At 39.2% G+C, this 25,190-nt stretch overlaps 1 protein-coding gene across 3 annotated transcripts in view; it reads left to right on the top strand.

Annotated features, from left to right (window-relative positions):
• The window catches only part of LOC120556420 (carbohydrate sulfotransferase 8-like), a 173,929-nt gene that overhangs the window by 22,798 nt on the left and 125,941 nt on the right, over window positions 1–25,190 (top strand). For 2 of the 3 annotated variants that reach the window (XM_039796026.1, XM_039796027.1), the window contains one exon: window positions 18,395–18,588. The exons of the other annotated variant lie outside the window; for it this stretch is intronic. In XM_039796026.1, the coding sequence (XP_039651960.1) occupies window positions 18,429–18,588 (160 nt within the window). In that variant the 5' untranslated portion in view covers window positions 18,395–18,428. The remainder of the gene's footprint in view (window positions 1–18,394; window positions 18,589–25,190) is intronic. 3 annotated transcript variants of the gene reach the window in all.

The following is a 25,190-nucleotide window of genomic DNA, read 5'->3' as shown; positions in this document are numbered from 1 at the left end:
AATGGTCTCGGGAAGAAAACTTGTTTAGGTTGAACATTTGCACCCCGCAGAAGAAAACGCCACATACAATATTAAATGAAGTTAACTTTTCACAAGATACAGTTACATGAGCTATTTAAATTAGCTGGATACATGGTTAAACGTAATTTGCTCTTACCAGTGTATCTCCGTTTGTATTTTGTCCATAGCAAATCCCCACCAATAGGTCCCAAAACCTCACAGTTAGAGTGTAAATGCCGTAAACATATTATTTACAAAATCTTTACAATCATTCCGCGAACCAACCAAGCAGGCCTGCCGTGATGATCCCAATGTTCTTCTAAACTTGCCATTTTCAGCCTGTAACGTCGCTCAGAGGTTCTGGTTGCTGTTCATCGATGCGACCGCAGTTTAACGTAAACACAATAAAAAGTGGATGGTGAGGGACATCAGGCCGGCGGCACCGGAACAATCCCGTAAATGAAGCGTCGTCGATCCAGACTAGCTGTGCAGTAACCCAGCTCCAGCAAACAACACCAGTAGCTGCTACCGCTTTATAGTGCTAAAGCCTACTTAATCAGGCTGGTCAAGACAATACAGTATTAGTAATAATTAGTTTGTTTTTCTTTAGTAGTCTGTCAGTCTGTCTGGGTTCCTTCGAGTGTGGCAGTACATCCAAAACACTGACCAGGTGCAAGATTTAAAAAAGGCAACACGGTGAAATAGAATATTGATTGATTTTCCCTGAGTGGTTTATTCAGCAATCTTTTAACTCCCACTGGCAACAAAACATCAAAAAAGAAACTGTTATATTGTGTATATTTGACATCTTATAGATTCTCCTATCACATTCAATTGTAAATGTCATCTTTATTTCCGCTACCTCATTTGTTTTTGTTTTTAGTAACACATTTAGTCTTTAAATCATGCCTGCACTCTCTACACATACAGCATGATGCTGCAAATCTTTCAACTTGATGTCAATTTTTTATTCTATTTTTGCTATAACACATTTTGATGTAGTTGTAGATGTTGAAGTCCGCAGAGCATAATGAATAACTTTAATCTTGTCAACTGTCTTGTCATCACCACATCTGGGATGTAATTAAAAGGGTTTCAGACTGAGAGGATCCCAGAACGGATCCCCTCTGCTCAAAGGTTGCACACAGACCAATGTCTTATACCAAAATGCTGACGTGAAAACTAAACTCCAGCAGACTTTACAGCAACTAACAGTGAGGAGCATGTTAGATTCCACCACCAGCTAATTTGCGTCCATCAATAGTCGTGTCCTGTCAAAAAGCCCTTTAACAAAATGCTGACTGCCTGCTCCCTAACTCTATTATGGGTGCTAGGTGAAATGAAAGCAAAAGTTTTGGCAGCAAAAATCCTGTACATTTTCATATTTTAGCATATAAGACATTAAAAGAGTTGACTGAGCAAACATGAGGGCCAAGTTGCTTTCTTGCAGTGCAAGCGATAGAGACTCTTAACATTTTATACTTTTTATATTTTGTAGTTTTACAGTATATACTCACTTTATTCCTTGCTCTGTATGTGTATGTTTGTTTCACCAACTGCTAGTAGTAGAACTGGTTTTACTAAGGTCATAAACGTGCTCTGCAGACTTTCCGCATTCACCATATAAATATTTTCAAAGACAATAAGCTGCTATTCACCAGAGACCCATCTGACAAATTAATCACAGAAAATACTTACTTACTATAATCGGCTATAATCTGCCGGAGAGGAGCAACTCAGAGTAATGCAAATGTGTTATTCTGGCATAAAATTGGCGACAGTCCATGCTGGGTTTCCTTTCCCTTAATCCCATGAACCTAGGGCTTTTCCTGTTCATCTGAATCAAATTTGATAGTCACTGGGAAATATACATTATCAAATATATTCATTTCGCACCAGATGACCAGCTGACAGGAATAAGAATGAGTATATGCTACAAAATATTCTTTTAGGATTGGTTCCCATTGTTTTTATTTTATACTAATTGAAAAGGATAGAGGGAATTGTGTATTTATTCATTTAAGTAGTTAAGGTTAGTGACAATGTATTTATGCATGCACATAATTCATATTTTCTAGCTCCTATCCTTTGAGCAAGACTGTGCGAAAATGGCTACTTGGTGGGTTAGGCAGTGAATAGTCTATATCCATGACGTTCCACCTCTGGAATTGCTCTGGAGCTGCCGGATATTCCGCTGGATCATGCTCTTTTCGCCCGGATGTCCATTACCTTCTGCTTTGTTTATGTTGGAATTTTAATCTCCGGTTGATTTATGAGGACTATGGTTAACTGCTCCTCAGATCTCTGCAGGGTAAATCCAGACAGCTAGCTAGACTATCTGTCCAATCTGAGCTTTTTGTTGCACGACTAAAACAACTTTTGAACGTACACATGTACCACCAAAACAAGTTCCTTCTCGAGGCTATTTTGCAACGGCACTGTGGCTCTGTCGGGCGCTTAGTGCCCCCCAGACGATTGTGATTGGTTTAAAGAAATGCCAATAAACCAGAGCACGTTTTTCTCCTATCCCGGAATGCTGTGTGGACTAGCCAGACCCTCCTCCGCAGCGCTGTGCAGGAAGGTTTGGCAAAGCGACACTAGGCAGTGAATAACTCCATTGTCTGTTTTAATCCAAAAATGTAATAAATTGACGGCCATAATCTTTGTCCACCAATTGTATTGTGGCAGTTAGACATGTAGAGTGTAACTTTTCAGTATTGGCAGTAGGTCAAATATAGGCCATAGATTGGACATTGGACTCACTGGAAAGAAAGGATCATTTAAAAACTGAGATGTATTGTCCTCTCAATCAATTAGCTCAGGCTTGTGCAATGCAAACAAAGCAGTTCAGTTCAAAATCAGGACGAAACGTTTTGTTGCATCCTTTTCCATCCCTTCTGACTGATCATCACTGGGAGCCGTCAGATAAAATAAAAAAATACAATAAAAATAAGCTTGCATTTCCCCTCAAATGCTCAGGGGGTCCTGGCTTATAATGCTCCCCTTGGGGAAGAATATTTAAAATCAGCGTTTAAAACATCCATTTTTGTTTGTTGTGAATCCTGCAGGGAACATACACTTTCAGGGGAGACAAACGCATTTCTTACAGATTCACCGAGGTCTACAAAATACATGTAAAAGATAAATGCAACATGAAACTGAACAACTTTAAAATACTGTATCAAACAGGATTGCAGCAAAGCTCTATTTTATAGCGAAAGAATTTCTATTTCCACTTTCTTCTACATTTCATGTGCATGCGTTGAATAAGAAATGTTTTAATGATGTTTTGTGGGGTATGAAAACATTTATGTGGCCACCCATGCTCGATGATGAGCAGTGCAAGCTGCATACAGTAAGAGGAAGAAAAGCATCAATGCCAGGTCAAAGTACAGTGTAAATGTCCTTTACACTTGTTGAATGTTTTTACTGCGTCTCATGAAATGATCAATGTCTGTGATGCTCTATTTGGAAATGCTACCTTGGTATTTCAGTCTGAAAAGGGCATCTAGGATAAAAAGGGCAGGGCCATCTCCAATCTGAACAGTGTTTGAGCATCCATATGTGCTAGCTGCGCCTTGGCAACACTTTATTTTAAGACCTCTATCTTGCTTAGAACTGTGTTAGGATTCAAAACTAATTTGAATACCAATAATAATTAGTGCTAAATATATGTATTGTAATCACATTCCTGACAAAAGAGGAACTGCACCGAAAGATGTTAAGATTGTAATCTAACAGTAAATTGATTATTTCAATTTGCAACTGAGTAGTCTTGGTTTTCTCAGCTTTAAAGATAAAAGAAATGCTTTGACATTCAACCAGGAGGGACTGATAGTATTTTTTTTAATATGGCTTTGTATAAATGATAAATGTGGCACCATACATGGATCACCTTATAAAAATGACCCAGTGTTCACACCTAGAGACTCAATGACAGACAAACTGCACAAGCTGAAACCCAGAAGGGGGCCAATTTTGCACCAAATGTATGCATATTGCCTCATTTAAATACGCTAATAGCACAGGAGCACCAAGACACTATTTGCTTAGCAGCACATTTAGGGGTGCATTACACTCTTCTGGGTAATTTGAGAATTATACGGTTTCTTTTTGCCTTATTTGTGCAGGTTTAGCAGCCGCAAAAGCCGCTCAATTCTTTTAAGAACTCGCTCCTGTGAAGGACCTCCACGCAGCATTGTAAAAGCGAGATCGCGAAAAAAGCTTGATGCATAGACCTAGGCTAGACATTCTTGTCTCAATGTATTGCACAACTACAAAATGACAGCTCCTGCCCCATGTATGTTAGTATGCTCATGCTGCTTTAGGTGCTGGTATGTCCAATGACATAGAGACAGAATGATTCCTTTCTCTGCATCAGGACAAAATCATTTTAAGGCTTTAAAGTGATGGACATCATTTGTACATGACTTGCCACTCACAGCATTCATATCTGAAAAGCTGAAAATCCAAACACTGCAACTGGTATGTTTCATGGCTTTCATATACAACCACTGTGCAGATCAATATTCGTAGTTGGTGAAAGTTGTTGCATTTTTTTCCAATAAGCAGCCTCTCTCTTCAGTACTGCTGAACCCTTAGAGACAGAAACTCACCTTTTCCACTTTGCTATTGCATCTTTTATAACAAGATTCAAGCACCATACAGGTGTTTTTGCATGCTTTATTCCGTTTGGCTGAAAATATTTGCTGTGTGCTGTTCTGTGAGTTGTTGTGATGTACTGTGTTTATGTGCTGTAGGAATCTATTTGTTCTTTCTTTTTCGCTTTTCTGTTCCTGCCTATGTAACAACTGTGTCGTGTAACTTATCTGTGTTAATTAACCACCTCACATTTCTCACTCACATTATTCGGTTAGTTTAGTTTCACAACTGATGCTATTTGAAAATATATATTTTGACCTTGCAGGAACATCATAACATTGCTGGTTGTTTATGAATTCATGAGCAGAGAGAGAGAGGCTTTTGCTTCACAAGTGCTTTTTTCATCAAGTACCCCTTTTCTCTTTCTAAATCTGTGTCAATTGAAACATTTCATTGAAGAACATTGTAGCTTGAGGATAACACATAACACACTGTGTTGCTTTAGTCTTGCAGAAGGCCCAGTAAGCCCTGGCTCCCTCGGGACTTGAGCACGCGTGATGTGGTGTGCACATTGAGTGATATTGACAGACATTGTCAACATACACCTTTCACATTGTGCAAAGGGCATTGAGCTTTTCTCAGCCTGTGGGTCAAAGTAGGAAGTGGGTCAGGTTCTGGTAGCATGGGTCCATAAAACCTCCCACCTGATTTGAATTTAGAAATTAGAGGGCAGTGTTTTCCACATTGCCTGTGAATCTGGGTAAAGAAATAATGAAATAACTCTCTATCAACAACTGGCATCAAACTGCACGTGAGCAGACACGTAATTATAGAAATATATCAATGACTGTAGCTGTTGAACTGAATTGAAAAATTCCTCTGCTTGCCTCTGTAGAGGCCACTGTAATATTTCAGGCATTGATATCAGAAGCAATTTCTTTTATTGCGAGCCATTTAACCAGTTAAACATTAGATACTATAACTGCCTTTCGTTGTGCAACCCTTTGTTGTACAATGACAATAAATGAACTTTGAGCCTTAATGTGACAGGTGTATTTTGAACTGAAAAACTATCTGAATAATATTGTCATGGAAAGGGTTTCTTTAAGGCAGTCAGACAGTCCTATCTGAACTGAGCATGTTTTTGCACTTTTGCCAGTTTCACAATTTTAGTCTATCGTTAATTTCATCTTTACGTTACTGAATTCTTCCTCGGATAATTTGAGCAGAAGAGCACTGTTAGTGGCTGTTGCACAAAAAAAAGGTGGTTTTTTTTTTTTTTTTAAAAACCTTTTGTTTATACACACAGCATTGCATCAGTTAAACACATATGCAATACACAGTGCATGTGTTGAATCTTGCATTATGCAATATGAAAGGTTGTCCAACATCCATCCATCTACTTAAATAACAACACCATATCAATGACTATAATATTTCAGTCACAAGGGGATAAGAGGGTGCACATTCACTGAACATAATGTAAAATTAATAAAGTATGGCTGAAAGCTTTTGGTAAAATAACACAGTAATTTACAGGCAGAACGTGCAAGGTTTGTAGTCACCGGCCTCATGGATTATTGGAGGGAGGAATTTTAAAACCACTCTTAATGGACCTTCAAACCAGCCAACCCACAGGGGACCTTAAGGTTCCTGTTGGTCTCAGTAATAGTTATTGACTTGAGCTAAACCTTGCTTGCATGCCCTGCACAGGGCCCTTTGTAAGCTGTGTAGTGGATATTCCACAGTATTCAATTTGATTGTGATCTATTGGAGCTGCCAACTCTTGTGTGTTGTGTGATGGGTGTTCCTGCACATTACAGTGATTTCACAGCAGGAGGAGACGCAATATTCCCAACATTGTTCGTATCTGAGATCTATGGATTTTTTTAATATTCTTATGCAAAACATAAGCAAACATTTTTTCCTTTTTCGTTGAAGGTTTGCTTCACTGCAGGAGTGAATCGCTTGTGACGCCTTAAAGCAACACTATGTAACTTTTCCCGCTTCGATCCCCCTACAGGTTGGAAGCGTAATTGTCCATTACATTACATTGTGCAAGTTTGCCAGATTGGGTCGCCTCGGTTCTGCTGTAATGTAATGGACAACTCTGCTTCCAACCTGTAGGGGGTCCAAAGCCTGTGCTCCTCCTTTTTATTGCATGGGTGATTTTAAGATCTAATCATTTTAAAATTGTATTTTAATATAACTTAAATATTATTAGTTAGTAGTTATATTGATATTAAATAGAACTACAATTTAATTTTGGATCAATCATGGATGAACACCAGGACATGAAAACTTTAATATGTGCTGCTCTTAACACATTTGGGCTTTCTAGTTTATGGTAAAAGCAAACATTTTTGTTTGGAATACATTAAAAAATTAATGAGCTCAGTGGAAAATTACAACCTGTAGAAAAGACCATAAACAACCACCAGAAGCTCAGAATTGTGTCTTATTATTACTTCTAGTAATTAATTAATTCTAGTATTAACATTATTATATTTTATGGTTTTGTATATTGAAAAATGTCTAATATGCTTTGGAGTTTTTATTGAATTTTCCTCAGCAACTCTTGCATGCTACTGACTTGTTGCCATCAATTATCCAAGCTCTTTTGAAAGAAAAAGGGTTATTTTCAGTTGCTTCAATTATCTCAGTGTACTAGTGTGTTGGAGGCAGCTGTCATTTTAGTGGCTGTAATTCTTAAGGAGAGCAGAACCAAAACAGGAATCTTGGATTTGATTGAATAATTAATCTTACACAACCACCAAACAGACTTAATTTTTTATAACATCAAACAAACAAAAAACGCATCTCAAAGGTCTGTGGTTTTGGCCTTGCTCGTTAATTACAGTAGATGTGGATTTTGCCCACTACATTTTCTAATGACACAAACTGCATACTATTTCATGAAATGGTACATCTTCCAAGGCCCTATTGTGCTCTGAAAAGGATTAGAGACTTCAAAAAGGGAACTGCATTTGAGTTTTGCGATCTGTCACAGTGTCCCTCCATAGCATGATTTGTTCGCGTTAATCACATGCTGTTTGAACACATCTGTGAGGGGAAAGGGGAAACCAGCTTTCAATTTAATTACATTCTAATTAGCATTATGGTGTTCAGTGGTACATTCATTTTATTTAGAGCTGAGAGCATAATTCACTCAAGGACGGAACCAAAGAGGACCGCTTGGAAGATGTCTCTGTATTCAGATTATACACGGAGAATATTCTTTCTCAATATCAATGGTGGCCGTTACGTTTTTGAATTGCTATTCTCACCGATACAGGATGTAGGCAATTTGTATGGGATTCTGTCGTTTCTGCTAGACATACTTGTCTGGCATGTCATGAATGTAAGGGTGAATCTGGGACGCTATTTTAAATTAGTTTTTGTTTTATTTCAAATAGATCACTAGCTATGCTTGCTCTTCAGTTGACAGCAATCACAAGGGAGCTAAGAAACCAATGATTTTACCATCCAGTTTGACTTTGTGCCGCACTTTAATCAAAGAATATGAAAATCATGTTAAAAAAATACACCAGCAAGCTTTAACAGAATTAATAAAGTAGTAGATCTGAAGGATTTAGTGTGACCTCTGGTATGTGTTCTTTGCTTGGGTTGATGAGAGTAGGATTTAAAGAGAGTGTTAACATATGTTATGTAATGATTGGTATCACCTGTCATGAGGCCCAGTAGAGTTATGATGATAGGTCAAACCATTATTTAACATGAATACTGGGGGTCCATAGGAATGCTCATCTTTTGACCCATTTCACTGTGTATTGATACCTGTAAGATTTAGCTTTATCTCATTTTATTCCCCCATTTGAATTTCTTTCAACCTCAGTTGCAGAATGGGCTTATATTGACATTCCAGGCATTCAGCTAATGCATCTAGTCCAATGAAATTCCTAGATAAATATGATTTGTGGTTGGACCTCTTTCTGAATCAAGGCAAACATACTGTATTGTGTAAGTGTGTTATCATTAATGCACCATTGTCTAGTACATGTATTGCATGTATTTATATTGTGTGGTTCTCACTAAGACAAGTAAGAAGGTGTCAAGGAGATCCCTGTAATCAATCCAATATGTGCACAAAAACTGAATAGATAAATTATTACTTTATAGTCATGCAGCCATGAAGTCATGCCAATCATTTATCATGGAGCCATGGATTAAACCCCAAATGTTTACAGCTGAGCTTATGTGTCTATATTCCTGTTTGGTCCAACCTGTGTGGTCCTGATTTGCTTCTGTTTGACAACAGCTGCACATCAAATAGGTCCATATGCAGATGTTTGATTTAAAGACTAAAGTTCTCAAACAGATCAATGACTTGCTTCAACCTAAACCTTTTCTCAACCACTCTCCTTCCAATTCAAATGAGAAAATGAATCCATCCGTATCTTCCTGATGCAAATGACATGTGAACAAAACTGTTGTGTCATGTACAGTGTTGGGAGTAACGGCGTTTAAGTCGTTACTAATGTCGTTATTTTTTCAGTAACGGAGTAATCTAATTAATTACTTTTCCGATCATTGCAACGCCGTTATCGTTGCTGAGAATTTAAAGTGGCGCGTTACTACAATTTGGTTGAATGAAGCGCGATGTGTCAGGCTTTGGCTCCACACCAGCTGCCTGGAGAGAGCAGGGGTGGGGATGATGACACCGTTGCAAATGCGATGATGATTGGCTGGGTGGGCGGATGCCCTGCTCGCGCTGTCTCACCACACGCTCCGACTACCACTAAACATCATCGCATCCCCAACCGGCACCGTCAGACACCGCCTACCAAGAGCCCGGGTCTGTCCGAGGTTTCTTCCCAAGAGGGAGTTTTTCCTCGCCACTGGTCGCACTGCTTGCTCTTGAGGGAATTACTGCAATTGTTGGGGCTTAGTAAATTATAGAGTGTGGTCTCGACCTACTCTATCTGTAAAGTGTCTCGAGATAACTTGTGTTATGATTTGATACTATAAATAAAATTGAATTTAATTGAATTAAACACAAGACAGCGACAATGGCAACGAGCCAGGGAAATTCAAAGGTAGCGTTCTCGAACTGGAAGTACCCGGCACTACTTCTCCCTCATTGAAATTAAAGGCAAGAGTGTTTATGTAACATGCACGCTATGCCCAGGAAAAAAGACTTTATCCACGTCTGCCTCAAGCAACTCGAATCTTATGAAGCACCTCACATCAACACATGCTAACACAACACTTGTTGCTGCTGCTAACCCAACCCCAAGCCCAAATGCAGCTAGCGTGAGCTCCAGCGATGGAGATGGAGCCACTCTGTTATGGTTTAAACCATAGACTGTAACAGTCTATTGTTAAAACAAGCAACGCTCGATTTTTCTTTCTTTGACGTTAAAGATGTTATAGAACGTAATAGCGTTATAGAACATAAAAAATTATGTCACAGTTACTTTGCTGAGTAACTAATTACTTTTACAATGTGGTAACTGAGTTACTAACTCAATTACGTTTTGGGAGAAGCAATTTGTAACTGTAACTAATTACTTTTTTAAAGTAAGATGACCAACACTGGTCATGTATGTACAGAAAAGAGCAAGGGTGTATAATATTCATCACAAACCAAGACAGGAATCTTTTTTTGTGGCCATACACGTGTCTGCTTTGGTTTCATTGAATTTTACACTCCAAACACTCAAACGCAAACGTTGTCCGCACAGCTGATTCCTTTAAATCCAATCTTCCTCTTGATTCCCCTTTTGACAGGCCCAGAGGCAGACAATATTAGGAATAGCTCAATGCTGAGTTGCAGCAGCATTGCACCATCTGTCTCTCAGAATGTCTAACTGTAAAAGTTGCTCAGCCTGTCTCCTCCCTTCCATCTACTTCTTCCTTTCATGATTGAAGTGCATTTAATTATAGGTACAGTGCATACTGTAGATTCCAGCTAGTGTCATCTGATTATTGTACTGCTAAGGAAGAACAGGCCTCGTGCACATAGCTTTTAATACGGTGTGAGTTGTTGGTGAGCTTCATTGCACCATTACTAAGAGGAGCCCATTGAGTGTAATTACATGAGTTTTAAACAGCAATGAAAGCATGAGCACAATACAGCCTAAATGTTTGTCAAATGAGCCATGTGTCTGGTGTATCAGGGTCAGGTGTGTTGCTAGCAGAGAAATGGGCTGTCGCTTTGACCCTACGTGTAGTGGCCAATCAAACTTGAATATTATTATCTTTGTATGTGATGGGAATTCATAAATAAATGACTGCTGGCAAAAAGCTTTTGGACAATACAAAAACCACACACACAAACAATGCTGTCCTGAGAGATAGAATCAACTGGATTTATTTGCCCCCTATCGAACGGTACAGGATTAGTCATACTTGATTTTAAGGCCTTGTAAAAAAGATAACGGTTGGATGTCCTTTCTGTTCTACCAAATTGGCTTGCAAGTTATTTATCTACTCTACTCTGTTGGTCATTGAGTGGCTGGGATGACCTAAATAGAAACTAATCTGTAACCTCATCTGAGAGGTGTGTATCTGAGCACAGCAGTGCCCTCTGGCAGGTATTGGGCTGACATGATATGGTGAGGATGTGTTGTATTTGAGCATGTCTGATTGTGTTGGAGCTGTCATCACCTGAGCTGGTAGCTATCCTGAGGCCACTGAGCCTAGTCACCGTCACACCACTTTCACATTTGTGAGGGAGTTGGGAGATGGTTTCAGCGTGGCACTACTTTGGTGGCCGTTACTGCACTGTAGGTAGGAGTGGAAGTAACGGTTACATTTACTCTTGTTAGCGTATGAACGTCGTTGTTTTGTGTACTTTGATTTGTGACTATTTATTCATTTGGCTTTATTCCAAATGGTAGGGTGCTGTTGGGAATGGATCCAAAGGAACAGCTATGGATCAGTAGTATACATGTCAAAATTTCAAATAAAAGATGCAATGAAAGTATAACCACTATCATCTCAGCATGCCACACATATACATAAAGTATGTAGTCAGGGTATTTTTTGCATGGGCATTCCCTTCTTGCTGCTGAATAGGAGAAGAAATATCTCCAGACTTTTTCTATCAGTAAACGGTAGGGTAAGCTAGCAGCGTTTGATGGCTGATCTCCTACACTGATTGCTAAGTCTCATCACAGCAGTGTGAAGAATGCTTTAATTCTGCCCGGAGATCACCGGCTGTCATCCATAAAGACAATTAGCAATTATTTGAACCTGAGCCTATATACCAGCTCCCATTCTCCCCTCGTCAGATTCCCTTGCACATTATCATTAATTTATGAAACAGGCCTGGCACCGGTTTCCATTTCTTTTTGTTTACTAGCCAACCCTGTTCACTTTCACTGATACACTGGAGGGACCTCTAACAAAAGGGTGGAATTATCAGGGGGAAAACCACACACACACACACACACACACACACACACATCTGTCAAGCACACCAACTGCGCACAAGAGAAAGAACAAAAACACCAACAGCTAGCCTAGTAACTGATGGCAGCAGTAACAGGGTATGAAGAAGCAGAAAGGATGCACAAGTCTCAGTGCATGAATCCAGGCTTGCCCCATTTCTAAATGGAAAAGCCAGCTCGCTTCAACCTCTTCCCAGCTGAGGGGAGCAACAATTAGTTACCTAGGTCCACAGTTTCTGAGTTGAGGACTCGGAGAGGATCCAGAAATGTTTCACACAATTGATACAATTTGTCCTGACTATCACCAGTGGGGAGTGGGAAAATCAAGCATCCAGCTGCTCTGTCCTACACCCTAAAAAGCACTGATGTTCTTCAGTACTTGAAACTTGTTCAGTTAGTGCATGGTGCTGCTGCAGAACACTTGATAAAGTGAAATTCCGTAAACAAAAGAGCACACTTACCGCTTTACCAAAGTTAGTGTGAGTGCCGTACACTCTGATAAATCTCTGTGTATGTCTGTATATATTTTAACAGAAATTGTCCATAGAACGTGAGTGACTGTATTATTTTTGTTTATTACGTTTCGAATTGCATAATTTGTGCTCCGACAACTTTGGTCGGCCACAGAAGTTTATTTCAACGTTGTCACTTTTTTTTTTTTAAGTTTGTTGCTCTTTACGACATTTTGGGCGTTTGTTTTTTCAATGTTTTTGTCTGTTTTTTCTACCTTTGTGACACTTTTTCCGACTTTTTTTGACATTTTTGAAGTTTTTTTCGAACGTTCTGTTTTATAACTGCAGCTACACATCTTTTCCGTTTTTTAATTATATGGCAAAAGTCCGGGTAATGAGCAGCCAGAATCTTTCTGTTATTTTACGGATTTATTTCTTAGAATGTAGAGTGCTGTATACTAATAACTGTGTCTAATGATGTAAAGTAATAAATGATCCATTCACTGTTTTTCCAAGACTTGAATCATATTGAGCATTGTTTAAAGGTCCCATGACATGGTGCTCTTTGGATGCTTTTATATAGACCTTAGTGGTCCCCTAATACTGTATCTGAAGTCTCTTTCCCGAAATTCTGCCTTGGTGCAGAATTACAGCCACTAGAGCCAGTCCTACAATGAGCTTTCCTCAAAAAATGCCATTTCTTTGTTGGTAGCTATTGAGTAGGAGAGAGGGGGGGGCAAGGTGGAGGGTGGGGGTGTGGCCTTGACCAACTGCCACTTTGCTCATTTGAAAGCCATGATGTCTCTCTCTCTCATGGGTTGACCAAATTCTCTGGGCGGGCAAAGCAGAGAAAGGGGGGGTAACCTCGCTTGTTGTGACCTCATAACAAGCAAGATTCCAGAACGGCCATCTGAGCTTTCATTTCTCAAAGGCAGAGCAGGATAACCAGGGCTTGGTTTACACCTATCACCATTTCAAGCCAATTGGGGACCATAGGCAGGCTGGGGGAACGCATATTAATGTTAAAAAACCTCATAAAGTGAAATTTTCATGCCATGGGACCTTTAAAACATATTTTGGAAGATGTTTCACTTCGGGAACAAAAGTTTTACAAATCGATTTGACTGGCAGCATTTTCATTAGCTTGAAACTAAAAACACAATTCTTTGATGTGTATTATACATGAACATCAAACACAGAATCATTTCCATTACCACTCTGACACAGAAAGACTCTTTTTCTGCAGAAAATGGGAGGTGTTATGTCATTTCCTGGCATATACATCTGTTTGAAAGTAAAGAACTAAGGCAATGGCTTGAAGTGTTGTTTGATCATGATGAGATGTTTGTGTCAAGTTGTGACAGTTGCAGTAATTTTGTTTTTATCTTTTCTTTTAGCACTTTAGATACAGTTGACTTGGAATGCATGTTTCTTTTTGAGCTCTGCCCTACTTCATACATAAGACAAAAAAACAGAACAATTATATATAAGACCAGGACCATCATTCATTAAGATATTTGATGGACTGTGGGACTTTGCTATATATTCTATTGTAAGCCTGTCTATCTCATCATCATTTCCACTTTTGTGTCATTTAGCTGTTTCCCATCTCACCCCATAATTCTTTCTTTATTTTATTTAAAACATAATTTGTTGGGCTTTTTGACACTTGTTATTAACTCCACTGAGCACAGAGGGTATATCCTCATTATGCAACCACATTGAATATAACTATGTTTACAGAGCTTGCTTCCACCATCACTTTTATGTGCAAAAGGTGTAAACTATTTCTATTTTAACCTTTGTCAAGGCTACTTTCATTCTGTAGGGGTTGCAAAGACTGACGTACTGAACTGAAACGATAAACACACGTCCAATGGAATGCACTTGTGAGTACAGTCATCACAGTGTGGAGAGAGACAGAAATATAAAACTAATACATTTCCCTTTCTTTTGAATCAAATACAGGGTTGCCAGTTCATAATAATCATGTTTGTGTGTTGCAAAATCATTTTCTTTGCAAAATTCTTACACCTTTTAAATGACACTTTCTGGGTATCTCTACCTGCATGGTTTTGCTTCAGAATGATGTAAATGACATTCATATGGAAATGAAATGTTGTCAATACAAAGCTGAATAAATGGCTTTCAGGGTGGCCTAATGTTTTGACATTTCCATGACTAGTTTAATCCCCACAAAAGTGAGTGCTGTCATGTTGTTCACTTTGATATAGGTGTTAGTCAAATTAATGTCTTTTAATGTTGAAGGGAAAAGTGTCATTTTAATCCTAGTGGCAGCCATTGACAGCATGGAGCTAACCTGCATTTATACTGCAGCATAAATGTTGTAGAAGCTATGGCTAATGGCATCAAATTTTATACCAGATTATGTTGCATAAATGACGTTTCTGCATATCCAAAGACAAAGAGAGTTTTGCCGCATAAAGCTTGTCTCTCCAAGGTTGTCCCTCCAGCCCTTGTTGATACGATTTGAATTAGCTAAAATTATTCCCACTCTGGGTGGACCAATGCCATAACTGTAATGCATCAGCAAACCCTGTTGAACTTCTGCTGTGGTTTCATCTGCACTGAGGCCAAAAGCAAAGTTTCATGTCAGTAAAATGCTTATCCACAATGAATAATTCGAAAAACTGTGGTGTACACAACACATTTTTTTTTATCCTTCATCATTCTCTCATCACTTTTCTCTGTTAAAACACAAATACACACAATTGCCATTCTCCTTCATGTTGACTTTCTGATGTCTTATGTGTCATTGTTTGCTGCTTTGATTATGTAGTGAGACATTGTTATAAGCACCTTGGGATATCTGTTGCACCTGTATTTTAGTACTTCATATTTCATCATCATGTTTTTGATCATCCGTATTTAAACAAGTTGACAATAACACCTGACAGAAATCACAGAATGTTCAAGCATCAATGTTTATAACTTGTTTTTTTAGGACAGGGTGCAATGTAAAAGTAAAGTTATATACAAAAGTTCTTGCCAATTTAATTTTTTGCATGAGTAGTCACTGAATTTGCAGACAGATGCTACACGGTCTTTCTGCTGTACGAACAGAGCCCCAAGTTGGTCTGCGCTCATGCCAGTCCAACTGGAATCGTTTTTACTTAACGGTATCCTTACAAATACAACCGATTTCTTTATTTGGAGGAATTTCAATTTGGTGTCAGCTCATCTTGTTTCCATGTTGAATTTCTAAACAGCTTTAAGTCGTCAAACTTCATGGATTTTGGATTGTATCTATAATCTAAATTGAACAGCCTGTGCTGTGAATGCGCACATTGAAACCAGACTTAATGCTGATATATATATATATATATATATATATATATATATATACATACAGAATACATAAACTATAGCTTTAAACAAATTGAAGAGATTGGTCAGAGTAGTGCCTGCAATTTTTCCGCACACACTTTTACAATCCCCTGAAGTCAGTTTTTGTCCTTTTCATTCAATAAACCGTGCCATCTTATGAGGGCAAAAGTAAGAAGTGATTCAATGAGACAACAATAAAACATTCTCATCAGAGTCACACCAACGTTAAAATTTCGTAGCTTATGAAAGAAGCACAAGCGCTGGTTGGCATTCTTACACACCGTGTTGATACAAGACCCAAATGTCCAAGACAGTCCCTAAATTTTTGACTGAATGCGACTGAACACATTCCACTACCTGATCACTGATTAAGACAGGAGAGCTGAGTAGAATTTTTTTCTTCATCTCTTTGTTTTTTGTTGCATTTATGGTTTATTTTATTTTTGACAATGCACATTAATGAACATTTCTGTAAATGCACCAGTGTTAACCAATTGGCTAATTTTCAACTGTAGTCCTAGTTGCCTAGCATGCATGTCTTATGGTGGGAAGAAACCAGAGCACCATGTGACCACCTACATGCTGGCTTTGGCACAGAATTTTTTTTTGTGTAAGACCAATAAAAGAGGTGAGCCTGACTGAGTTAAAACAGCTCAGACTTAGACGATTGAGGGTTCGGGAGCACACTCCCAACTCTAATATTGGAAATTTGTCTGCGACAGTGTAATCACACGAAAAGTCCCTTGGTGTAATGTTGGCTTAAATGTCCTGTATTGAAAATGTCAACAGGTATGTCAATATTTTTGACAAAACGTATTTAACAGTGCGCTCCTTTACACATGTAGGAAACATAGTAAAACTAAATACAAGGAAAATAACTCCAAAATGTCTTTGAGCAGCACAGCCTCCCCTAATTATCTCAAAGCGAGTCAAATTAACTGCCCGTTTCCGGCATCACAGCCTTCTTTTCTTCTCGCATAAGGAGCACGAGTCCATATGACTTATATACCGTAGGTATTTCAATTAACACCTAAGCTGCTTCAGCCCGTACCATTACATTGAAGTTTTAAATACACACTTACCTGAAAACAAGAAATTCCACCAACAATTCAGGATTCAAGCTCCATCACTAAATAGTCTTCATCTTCATGGTACCTGTAACAAATTCCTATGTAAACAAAATAGGAACAACATGTCATCTATGACATCACCAATACCCTGTAAATCAAGAAATGCTAGGCTGGCCCCTCCCCAAAAACATCCATGCTTCCAAACAGTAGTCCTAATAAAAGGACTGTTAGAGACAGGGGATAAACAAATACAGGTTAAAAGGCTTTTGCTTAATTATTTAAATGAAAAGGGTTTAATTTCCAGAATATAATATATATATATATATATATATATATATATATATTTTTTTTTTTTTTTTAATTTAATTTTTTTTTTTTTTTTGGGTTGATGGTTATTTAAAGTCATGGTATTACACACCCCGATACAGTAGGTGGCGGCATGCATCTTAACGTTGGTTTGTAGACAGCCAATAAACTGAAGAAGAAGAAGAAGAAGAAGAAGAAGAAGAAGAAGAAGAAGAAGAAGAAGAAGAAGTAGAAGAAGAGTCCTGCATGATGGATCTGAACAAAGGAAAAAACCTGCATAGTGATTGTAGTGATAGTGTTTTAGTCTCATGTGCGGTAAAAGATCAACAAGCCTGCATGTTATTTATGGAATCTGAAATACTTTTGATCAGAAGTGCTGCATTAAATGTAGATGGTATTTGGACGCCCATTTCTGTCAATGTGATAAAAAAAAGATCCTGTAAGTCACTATAATGAGAAACTTTTCTCAAAATAATGACTTAGTATCTCAAAATAATAATGAGACGTTTCAGTCACGTGGTAATCCTCATTTGATACAAGCTCTGACACGTTAGTTATTTAAACAGTGTGCTTCACAGGTGTGAAACAAGGTGCGGAGCTTCTGTATCATTCCGCCCATCTCTACCTGCAACATAATAAAGATAATTGAAGCTACCTTGAATGAAACATGTACAATTTTTATTTTAAATGTTGGTTATCTTTATACTGAATATTTTTCCTACATTTTCATTCTTTAAAATGGGTCGATTTCATCTGCAAGTTATCTTTATACTGAATATTTTTCCTACATTTTCATTCTTTAAAATGGGTCGATTTCATCTGCAAGTTATCTTTATACTGAATATTTTTCCTACATTTTCATTCTTTAAAATGGGTCGATTTCATCTGCAACATAACTGGAGGATTAAGTACAGTACAGTCAATGGTGTGTGCAATGCTGAATGTATGTGTGATGTTGTGAAGCCCAAAAAGACTAGATGATGATAGAGGAGAGACAAAGAAAAACAGAAGGAGGAGCCAGCTTTTTAAAAGCTATAGGCTCAGTTGCATGACATCAAGTTCCCCAGGCAAACATGCAAAGGAAAGACAGCACAGGAGCACTGACACGGTCAGAGACCGTCACAGAGTTTTGCTCACTACACTTTTGTCTATGTCTCGCTTTCCCTCTTCCCATTTTCCCGCTTTCTTTGATTTTCTCCAGAACTGATCACATTGTCGTCTGACTGTGCCTCATCATGCCGTGGATGAAGTTAAAGATGGTGGTGGACTCCCTGCGTGGACGGAGAAGGAGGCTGCCCTGTTACCTCTGGTTCCTCCTGCTGTTCGCTGCTGGAGGTCTGGTTCTCTTCATCCACCAGCGAGATCTGTCAGAAATGGTCCAGCAACAAGCCCCAGGTTAGTCTCTACTTCCCCTAAAACAGCATAGATTTGTACGCTGTAGAGAATATTTTGAGGAAAACTAAAATAGAGAGGAGCAGATACCTGTCAATACTAAATGCACAGCACTGCCATTATTTTTCATGAGGAGGTGCAACAGAGCAATATCCATGCCAAAATGCAAAAACTGTCCAATCGCAGTGAGACTGATGAGGAATATAGCAATGTAGTGATTGATTATACCATAAATTGGTTTGCTTGAGCATGTTTTTCGTGGTCATCAATATTTTGACCTCTTTACTATAGGAATGGTCTCACAAGTAGGAAATATTTTGGGTTTTTGATGTGATGAATTCTACCACGCTCCCGAAAGGTCACAATAGGAATTATCTGTCTGAACTACTTTTGTGTTAGCCTGGTCCTACCAGACTCTCGTACATTTCATTTGTACAGAGAGTCTGGACACTCTCCATTGACAAGTGTTAACTTCCTTGAAGGCGGGTACTCTGTGGAAGTTTATAACTATTGGATCTGCCCAGAGCCACTCTGGATCTGCCATAACCAATCGCAAACATTTGGTCATGACGTCGGCTTAGCATCGCTAGCGTTCGCCTTAGCCAACTCCTTCACCACTAACGGAGCGAGCTGGAAAATTCTTGCTCGGGCTTTAACTTCTGGATATTCTGCAGCGTTGCCAAAACGGACCGAATGGCTTCGCTTGCATCTTTCTCCGCCGCCATTGCAGAACTACAACTCAAACTAGCGAACGACCTCAACGTCATCGTTCTCAGTCACTCCCTCTGTTCGCTGATTGGACCGGTAAAAAGTTGACCGGAGAAAACCCGCGAATATAGCGCAAAACCCAGATGTAGTACTGAAGGAAAATGAAAATTGAGCGGAAGTACGTAGGAGGGTGGAGCCAGGCTACTTTTGTGTCACCTTGCAATCACTTTTGTGTTACTAAGCATAACATTTTGTCCTACACAATATTTTGCGTTTCCTCACAATCCATTTTGCATTACCTCTGATCAACAGAGGAAGACTGAGCTATATTGTGTATATGGGGCCCTATCTTGCACTCAGCACAATTGCCTTTGTACACCGACGCATGTATCATTCCTATTTTGCACCCGACGCACAGCGGACTTTTCCCTCCATAGACGCTCGTCGGTAAATTAGGGAATTTATTTGCGCTCCAGGGGGCGGTTCAGCGAAAAGAGGAGGCGTGTTCCGGCGCAAACGTTATGTGGTCCTATTTTGCAGTTTCAGAAAACAATTCCGCCACTGACCAGGAAAAACCTGGTCTAAAGTCAGTGGCGCTAGTCTAAAGTCAGTAGCGCGTTATTCAGATGCTATTTTAGGGGCGCATGCTTGGCCATAATGTAGCGTGTGCACAACGCGCATACACTTCTCTCATCTACAGCAGTTCCCATTTTTGAAAATCATACATAATTACAAAGAAAAATATTACTGAAAATGCGCTTCATGTGTTTGGATAGATCAGGAGGCATTTTACAGTACAATCCTCAAAAAGTCGCAGCATTCTTTGTGGCTTGTTGTGTTTTACACATTTCCATGAATCATGGATGTGTTGATGACATAAATGAGGAAATATTAGAGGACTTAAGGAGACGTGATGCTGAACTACGGCGGGATTGGACAGTCCGGCGGAATCTGGTCCGGATAGTACGTCGCGATGCGCTCCTGGTGGATCGGGTGGACGGAGATGGAGTGGGGGGAGGAGGAAGGGGCACAACAGGTGCAGGTGGTGCATTTGGAGGCCCACGTTCCATGGCTGCAGAATCCTCTCCAGACTTGAGGAGATGTGCCCGAGAGGCCGCAACATCGCCACCCGGCTAAGACGGGCATTTATTACTTTGCCACATCCCGGACAGCTCCCGCTGGCGTGCGCCAGGCAAATCCGCCATCATAATAGCAATCCGCCATGGAACAAGCGCGCCTGCTCTTAAAGGGAATGAGAGATGACGCTCTGATTGGTTATTTTCACGTTACGCCCAAACCACACCTAGCTACTTCAGACCAACCCATTTAAGATTTGCGTCGGGCGCAAGAGTCATTTATCCCGCCGGTATAATAGCAACAGCGCCCGAGATCCGCCCACAAAGCTACTTGCGTTTGGCGTTTCATACTTGCGTTTCAGATCGTTAAAATAGGGCCCATGGTGTTAATGCATTATATGACAGACCTCTAGTTGTGACAACAGTGTGACTGGGCACACCCTCAGCTGTGGTCTGTAGATAACTGACAGAGTTACTTAACCTAGTTCTCCACACTATGTTAAGACTGGCTGCTGACATGGCTGATTGACACTGTTGCTGTGACTATAGCCATGGGATGACATAGTTTTGGCGGTTGCCAAACATTAACTATTACAAGGAGTTGCGTGTGTATGTGCGCAGTGAATTGACATGGTTGTACTGGTTGAGCGTTGAGGTGAAGCTATTCCTGACTTAGTCTGTCACATATCACTGTGGAGTAGTAAAGAGAAGTCACAGTACAGCTTCCATAACCCTATCCATCCCATAGATACAAACACACACAACAAACACACACATGCAGTCGTAGCCTCAGCAATATCCGCAGCCACAGCTTCAACCACCACAGCCTGGCGGTCAGAGTTTCCACCGAGATAGAGCAAGGCCGGACATTCAATTTCCAAATGAATCAAATTTTTGTACTCATGGAGGGACCCAATGTGCTTCAGCTTGGCACTCAGCATTAAGGAGATTGGGGTTTAAGCAGCCGTGATAGAAGTGTTTCCTGAGCGTGTAAAACTAAGCTGCTTCATGTCTCAGAAACAAGAGATCAGCAGCTTGCCTATGTGCCTCTTTGGCTTGTACTACACTTTCCACCTAAATGAGAGCAGGATTAGTTGCATGTTGCTGCTGTTGTTGGACTTGACAAGACTCTTATTTATTATAAACAGCAGGGACTCATTGGTGATAATTCACCTCATCTTTCAGAAACTACACATTTTGGGGTTATTCTTTGTCGTACTTAAGAATCATAATGAGGTTAACATGAAGGGATTTCTTTTTCCAGTTTTCACCTATGAAAAGTCAGCAAGCTGTAAATGATCAATATTTTTGTGGTTCTCAAAGAACTGTAGACAACTAGCTGTGGCTGTAGAAGCAGTTGGTGCAAGTGCTGCAGTATCAGATATTTACAATTACTGTTATTTTTGATAAAAGCAAAATGTACATGCATGTGATATTCTATATCGATTTTATATCAGGCACTCTACGTTTTCCAAGAACGGTTCAATATCGATTTTGATTGGTTCTGATTGATTGATGAGGGAGGGGTGAGTAAGTTTTTGTTGTAAGTCTGTCATTGTCAAACCTTTGCAAATAGATCTTCATCTTTTTTTAAACCCTCCACAATCTCCCACTCCCACTGGCTGCCTATAGTGTGTCTTCTTGAGCAAAACTTTGGTGTCCAGTTAAGGGAATAATAGTCTATGTCTATGATGTTCCACTTCTGGGATTGCTCCGGTGCCGCAGGAAATTCCGCCGGATGCATGTATTTTCATTCATTTTATGTATTATATTTTTGTATGTACTTCCGCTTTCTTTGTGTTGGAATTTTAAACTCTGGTGGATTTATGAGGACTATGGTTAACTGCTCCTCAGATCTCTGCAGGGTAAATTGAGACAGTTAGCTAGACTATCTGTCCAATCTGAGTTTTCTCTTGCACGACTATTTTGCAGCGGCTCCATGCAGAGCTTAGCACCGCCCATGACGATTGTGATTGGTTTAAAGAAATGCCAATAAACCAGAACACCTTTTGCTCCTATCCGAATGCTATGTGGAGTAGCCAGACCCTCCTCCGCTCCGCAGCGTGTGGATGGTCTGGCAAAGCGAGACTAAGAGAATAATAACATTTGTGATGGATGTGATTATACTACAGATATTTAATATCATACATTATATATTATAAATATATTTATGTTTGAAAAGCTGCTATTTAATTAATAATAACAGGGTGCGGTAATATTGTTACTGTCTAACAAGACAGAAAACACTGGGTAACAGTGCTAATATTGCAATGAAGTAAGTCTATCATGTAATATAATATATTATATAATACATAATATGATGTTATACAAAATATTTATATAATTTGTTTGGGAACATGCATTGTAAAAATGACTTACTATTAAGAAGGGTGTACTTTATTAACTCTATTATAGCTATAAAAGATGTGTGTATGTTTTAAAAAATTGTGATAAAATAAGTGTAAACAGCAATGTAGTCGGGGTTCCATGTAAAATTGATGTGATGTCCTCTCATATCCTTATATAATAACTAATCAAGCAAGAAGTATTGTGGTTTATTAGACAACATACAGTTTAAAGCTTTTCACCAACTTTTTGGGCCCTTTTTCAAGGTAATCTCAAAGTAATCATTAGGAAAACTGTTATTTGTAGCACTATTCATTCTGGTATGATTACACAGTACTATTCATCACCAAAATAGATATCGTTGAACAGAAAACTAAATACGTCCACGTGTTTATTGTTAATATGTGAAAGCAGAGGTCTTAGTTAGTAAGTAAAATATACAGCATTTGTTTATGTTACTAAAATTGAATTAATGATGAAAATGAAAGAGATAGCAGTGTTTCATTGACGATTTCTCTCTTTTAAATACCTAATAACCTTTGCAGCATAAGCACATTATTTTATTTATTTTATACTTTTTTTCTTGTCTGCTATACTGTATATAGCTACTTGAATATTGAAGTAAGAATTATATTTTACTAAATCATGCATGAGGCTGTGTGCTGTATACAGAACACAGTCGTCCCAGCCCCCTCGCTAAAGCACAATGAGCAAGCAGTGTCTGTGCCTTAAGCTATGGTGCTTCACCCGAGCAGAAGCTCATATCTAATAGAGCTGAGCTATAATACATTTGGTGTCAGCTTTTATCTGCCTCCCTCTCTTTCTCCACCTCTTTATTTGGCTTGCAGTGCGCGTGAGAGCTTTGTACCCCATGGTTTAGATGGCCTGCACAATGGAAGCTGAGAAAACTGCAGTTTAACTGGCAACAGCCCTCCCTCCCCTGATCTCTCCCAAGTAATTGTTTAAGAACAATTGGAGATACTGCAGCCAGCTCCAGGGAGACGAAACATCTGAAGAGCTAGCAGTTCAGATAAATTGTCTGCAGAAATTTAAACCTTTGGGCATTTTTCAGAAAAGTGTGTCAGTGAGGACCAACTGCTCTGGTGAGTGGAAGGCCGCCCTGTGTGTCACCTCACACACTTTAAGGCAGGGCAATCCATAAATGGAGGAGATCGAGGCAAAGTTGTTGCCACATTGCATGTGTGTCAGGTTAAATGTGTGTTTACTAGCAAGCAAGTGCATGAATGTGTAAGTGATAACAACATACCTTTTGTTAAGTGCCTTTAACAAAAGTAGCCTAAATTACCCTATAGTGCACACGGCATTGCTGGCCTCAGCTGGCTGTGACTCTGTGGTAGGAACAGGGCTCACACTACACACAAAACGAAGACTTTTTTTAAATGTAATTTTTTTTAGGTTCACCATATCTCTAAATCTCGTTCACAGGTTTTGATAAAGTCGCCACACATTGACGTTTAGGGAGTAAAAAACAATCCATTGCTAACGTTACACTCACTTCGCTAATCCTAACGGCTAATAAATATTGCACTATTCTTCTTCTGTGTAAATTGGCCAAATGGGATCATCTCTGTTGGCTTTATGTTTTTACTCTAAAAATAATCGGTTTGTTTTATTAATGTATTTATTCATTTTTCAAATATAAATTATATTATTTACACATTAACGAAAATATTTTATATAAACCACAGCAACAAGCCCCTCCCTGGCGCCGCCTATGCTAAGCAGGTAGTCATACCAGTTTACAGCTTGTTTCCGCTGTCCACAAGTGGCCTGGTCTTTGGAGGTTTTATGACTTCCTGTGTTTTCACTATTCAGGAGGCTACCTGGCAAGATGTAAAACATCTAGCAGAGAAGATGTCATCAGTACCTATGATTTCATGTTTTGCCTAATGTGGGTGACATATGCAACTGTAGAGGGGGGTTGGCACAGTAAAAGACCAAGGTCTGAAAATGTTGGACTCCATTGACTGACTTTCCATAAATGAAGTATACAAACTTAGCATAACACTGCTTCCCTTTGAATGTCATGTCACATTTAATCCCATGATATAATCCAGTCAGGTCTACTACTACTATTCTATTCTAGTATATTACTACTAGAGTACTGCTACTACCAATGCTACTAGAAAAAAGGATAAATAAAAGGTCCATTTTGAATGATGGAACATTTAGGCAGCATGCCACACAGTAAGCTGGCAGCTGCAGAGTAAGCAAAGTGTTCAATAAATCACTGAAGAATAAATAGTATAAACTGTTGGAGACATGCAGACAAAACATTTCACAAGCAGGAAAGGTTTGCAGTTGGGAGATACTGGGGAACAGAGGAGGTAAAGCTATCGAGATAAACAATATCTTTAAATGCTTGTGTTTTTGGCTGGGATCATGCAGTTTATCCTGAAACACTATACTTTTCATTCAGGCCATTTCAAATACAGTAAATAAAAAAAATGGAAT

Source organism: Perca fluviatilis, chromosome 3, assembly GCF_010015445.1.
Source record: "Perca fluviatilis chromosome 3, GENO_Pfluv_1.0, whole genome shotgun sequence".
Classification (NCBI taxonomy): domain Eukaryota; kingdom Metazoa; phylum Chordata; class Actinopteri; order Perciformes; family Percidae; genus Perca; species Perca fluviatilis.
This window is presented reverse-complemented; position numbering and strand designations above follow the sequence as displayed.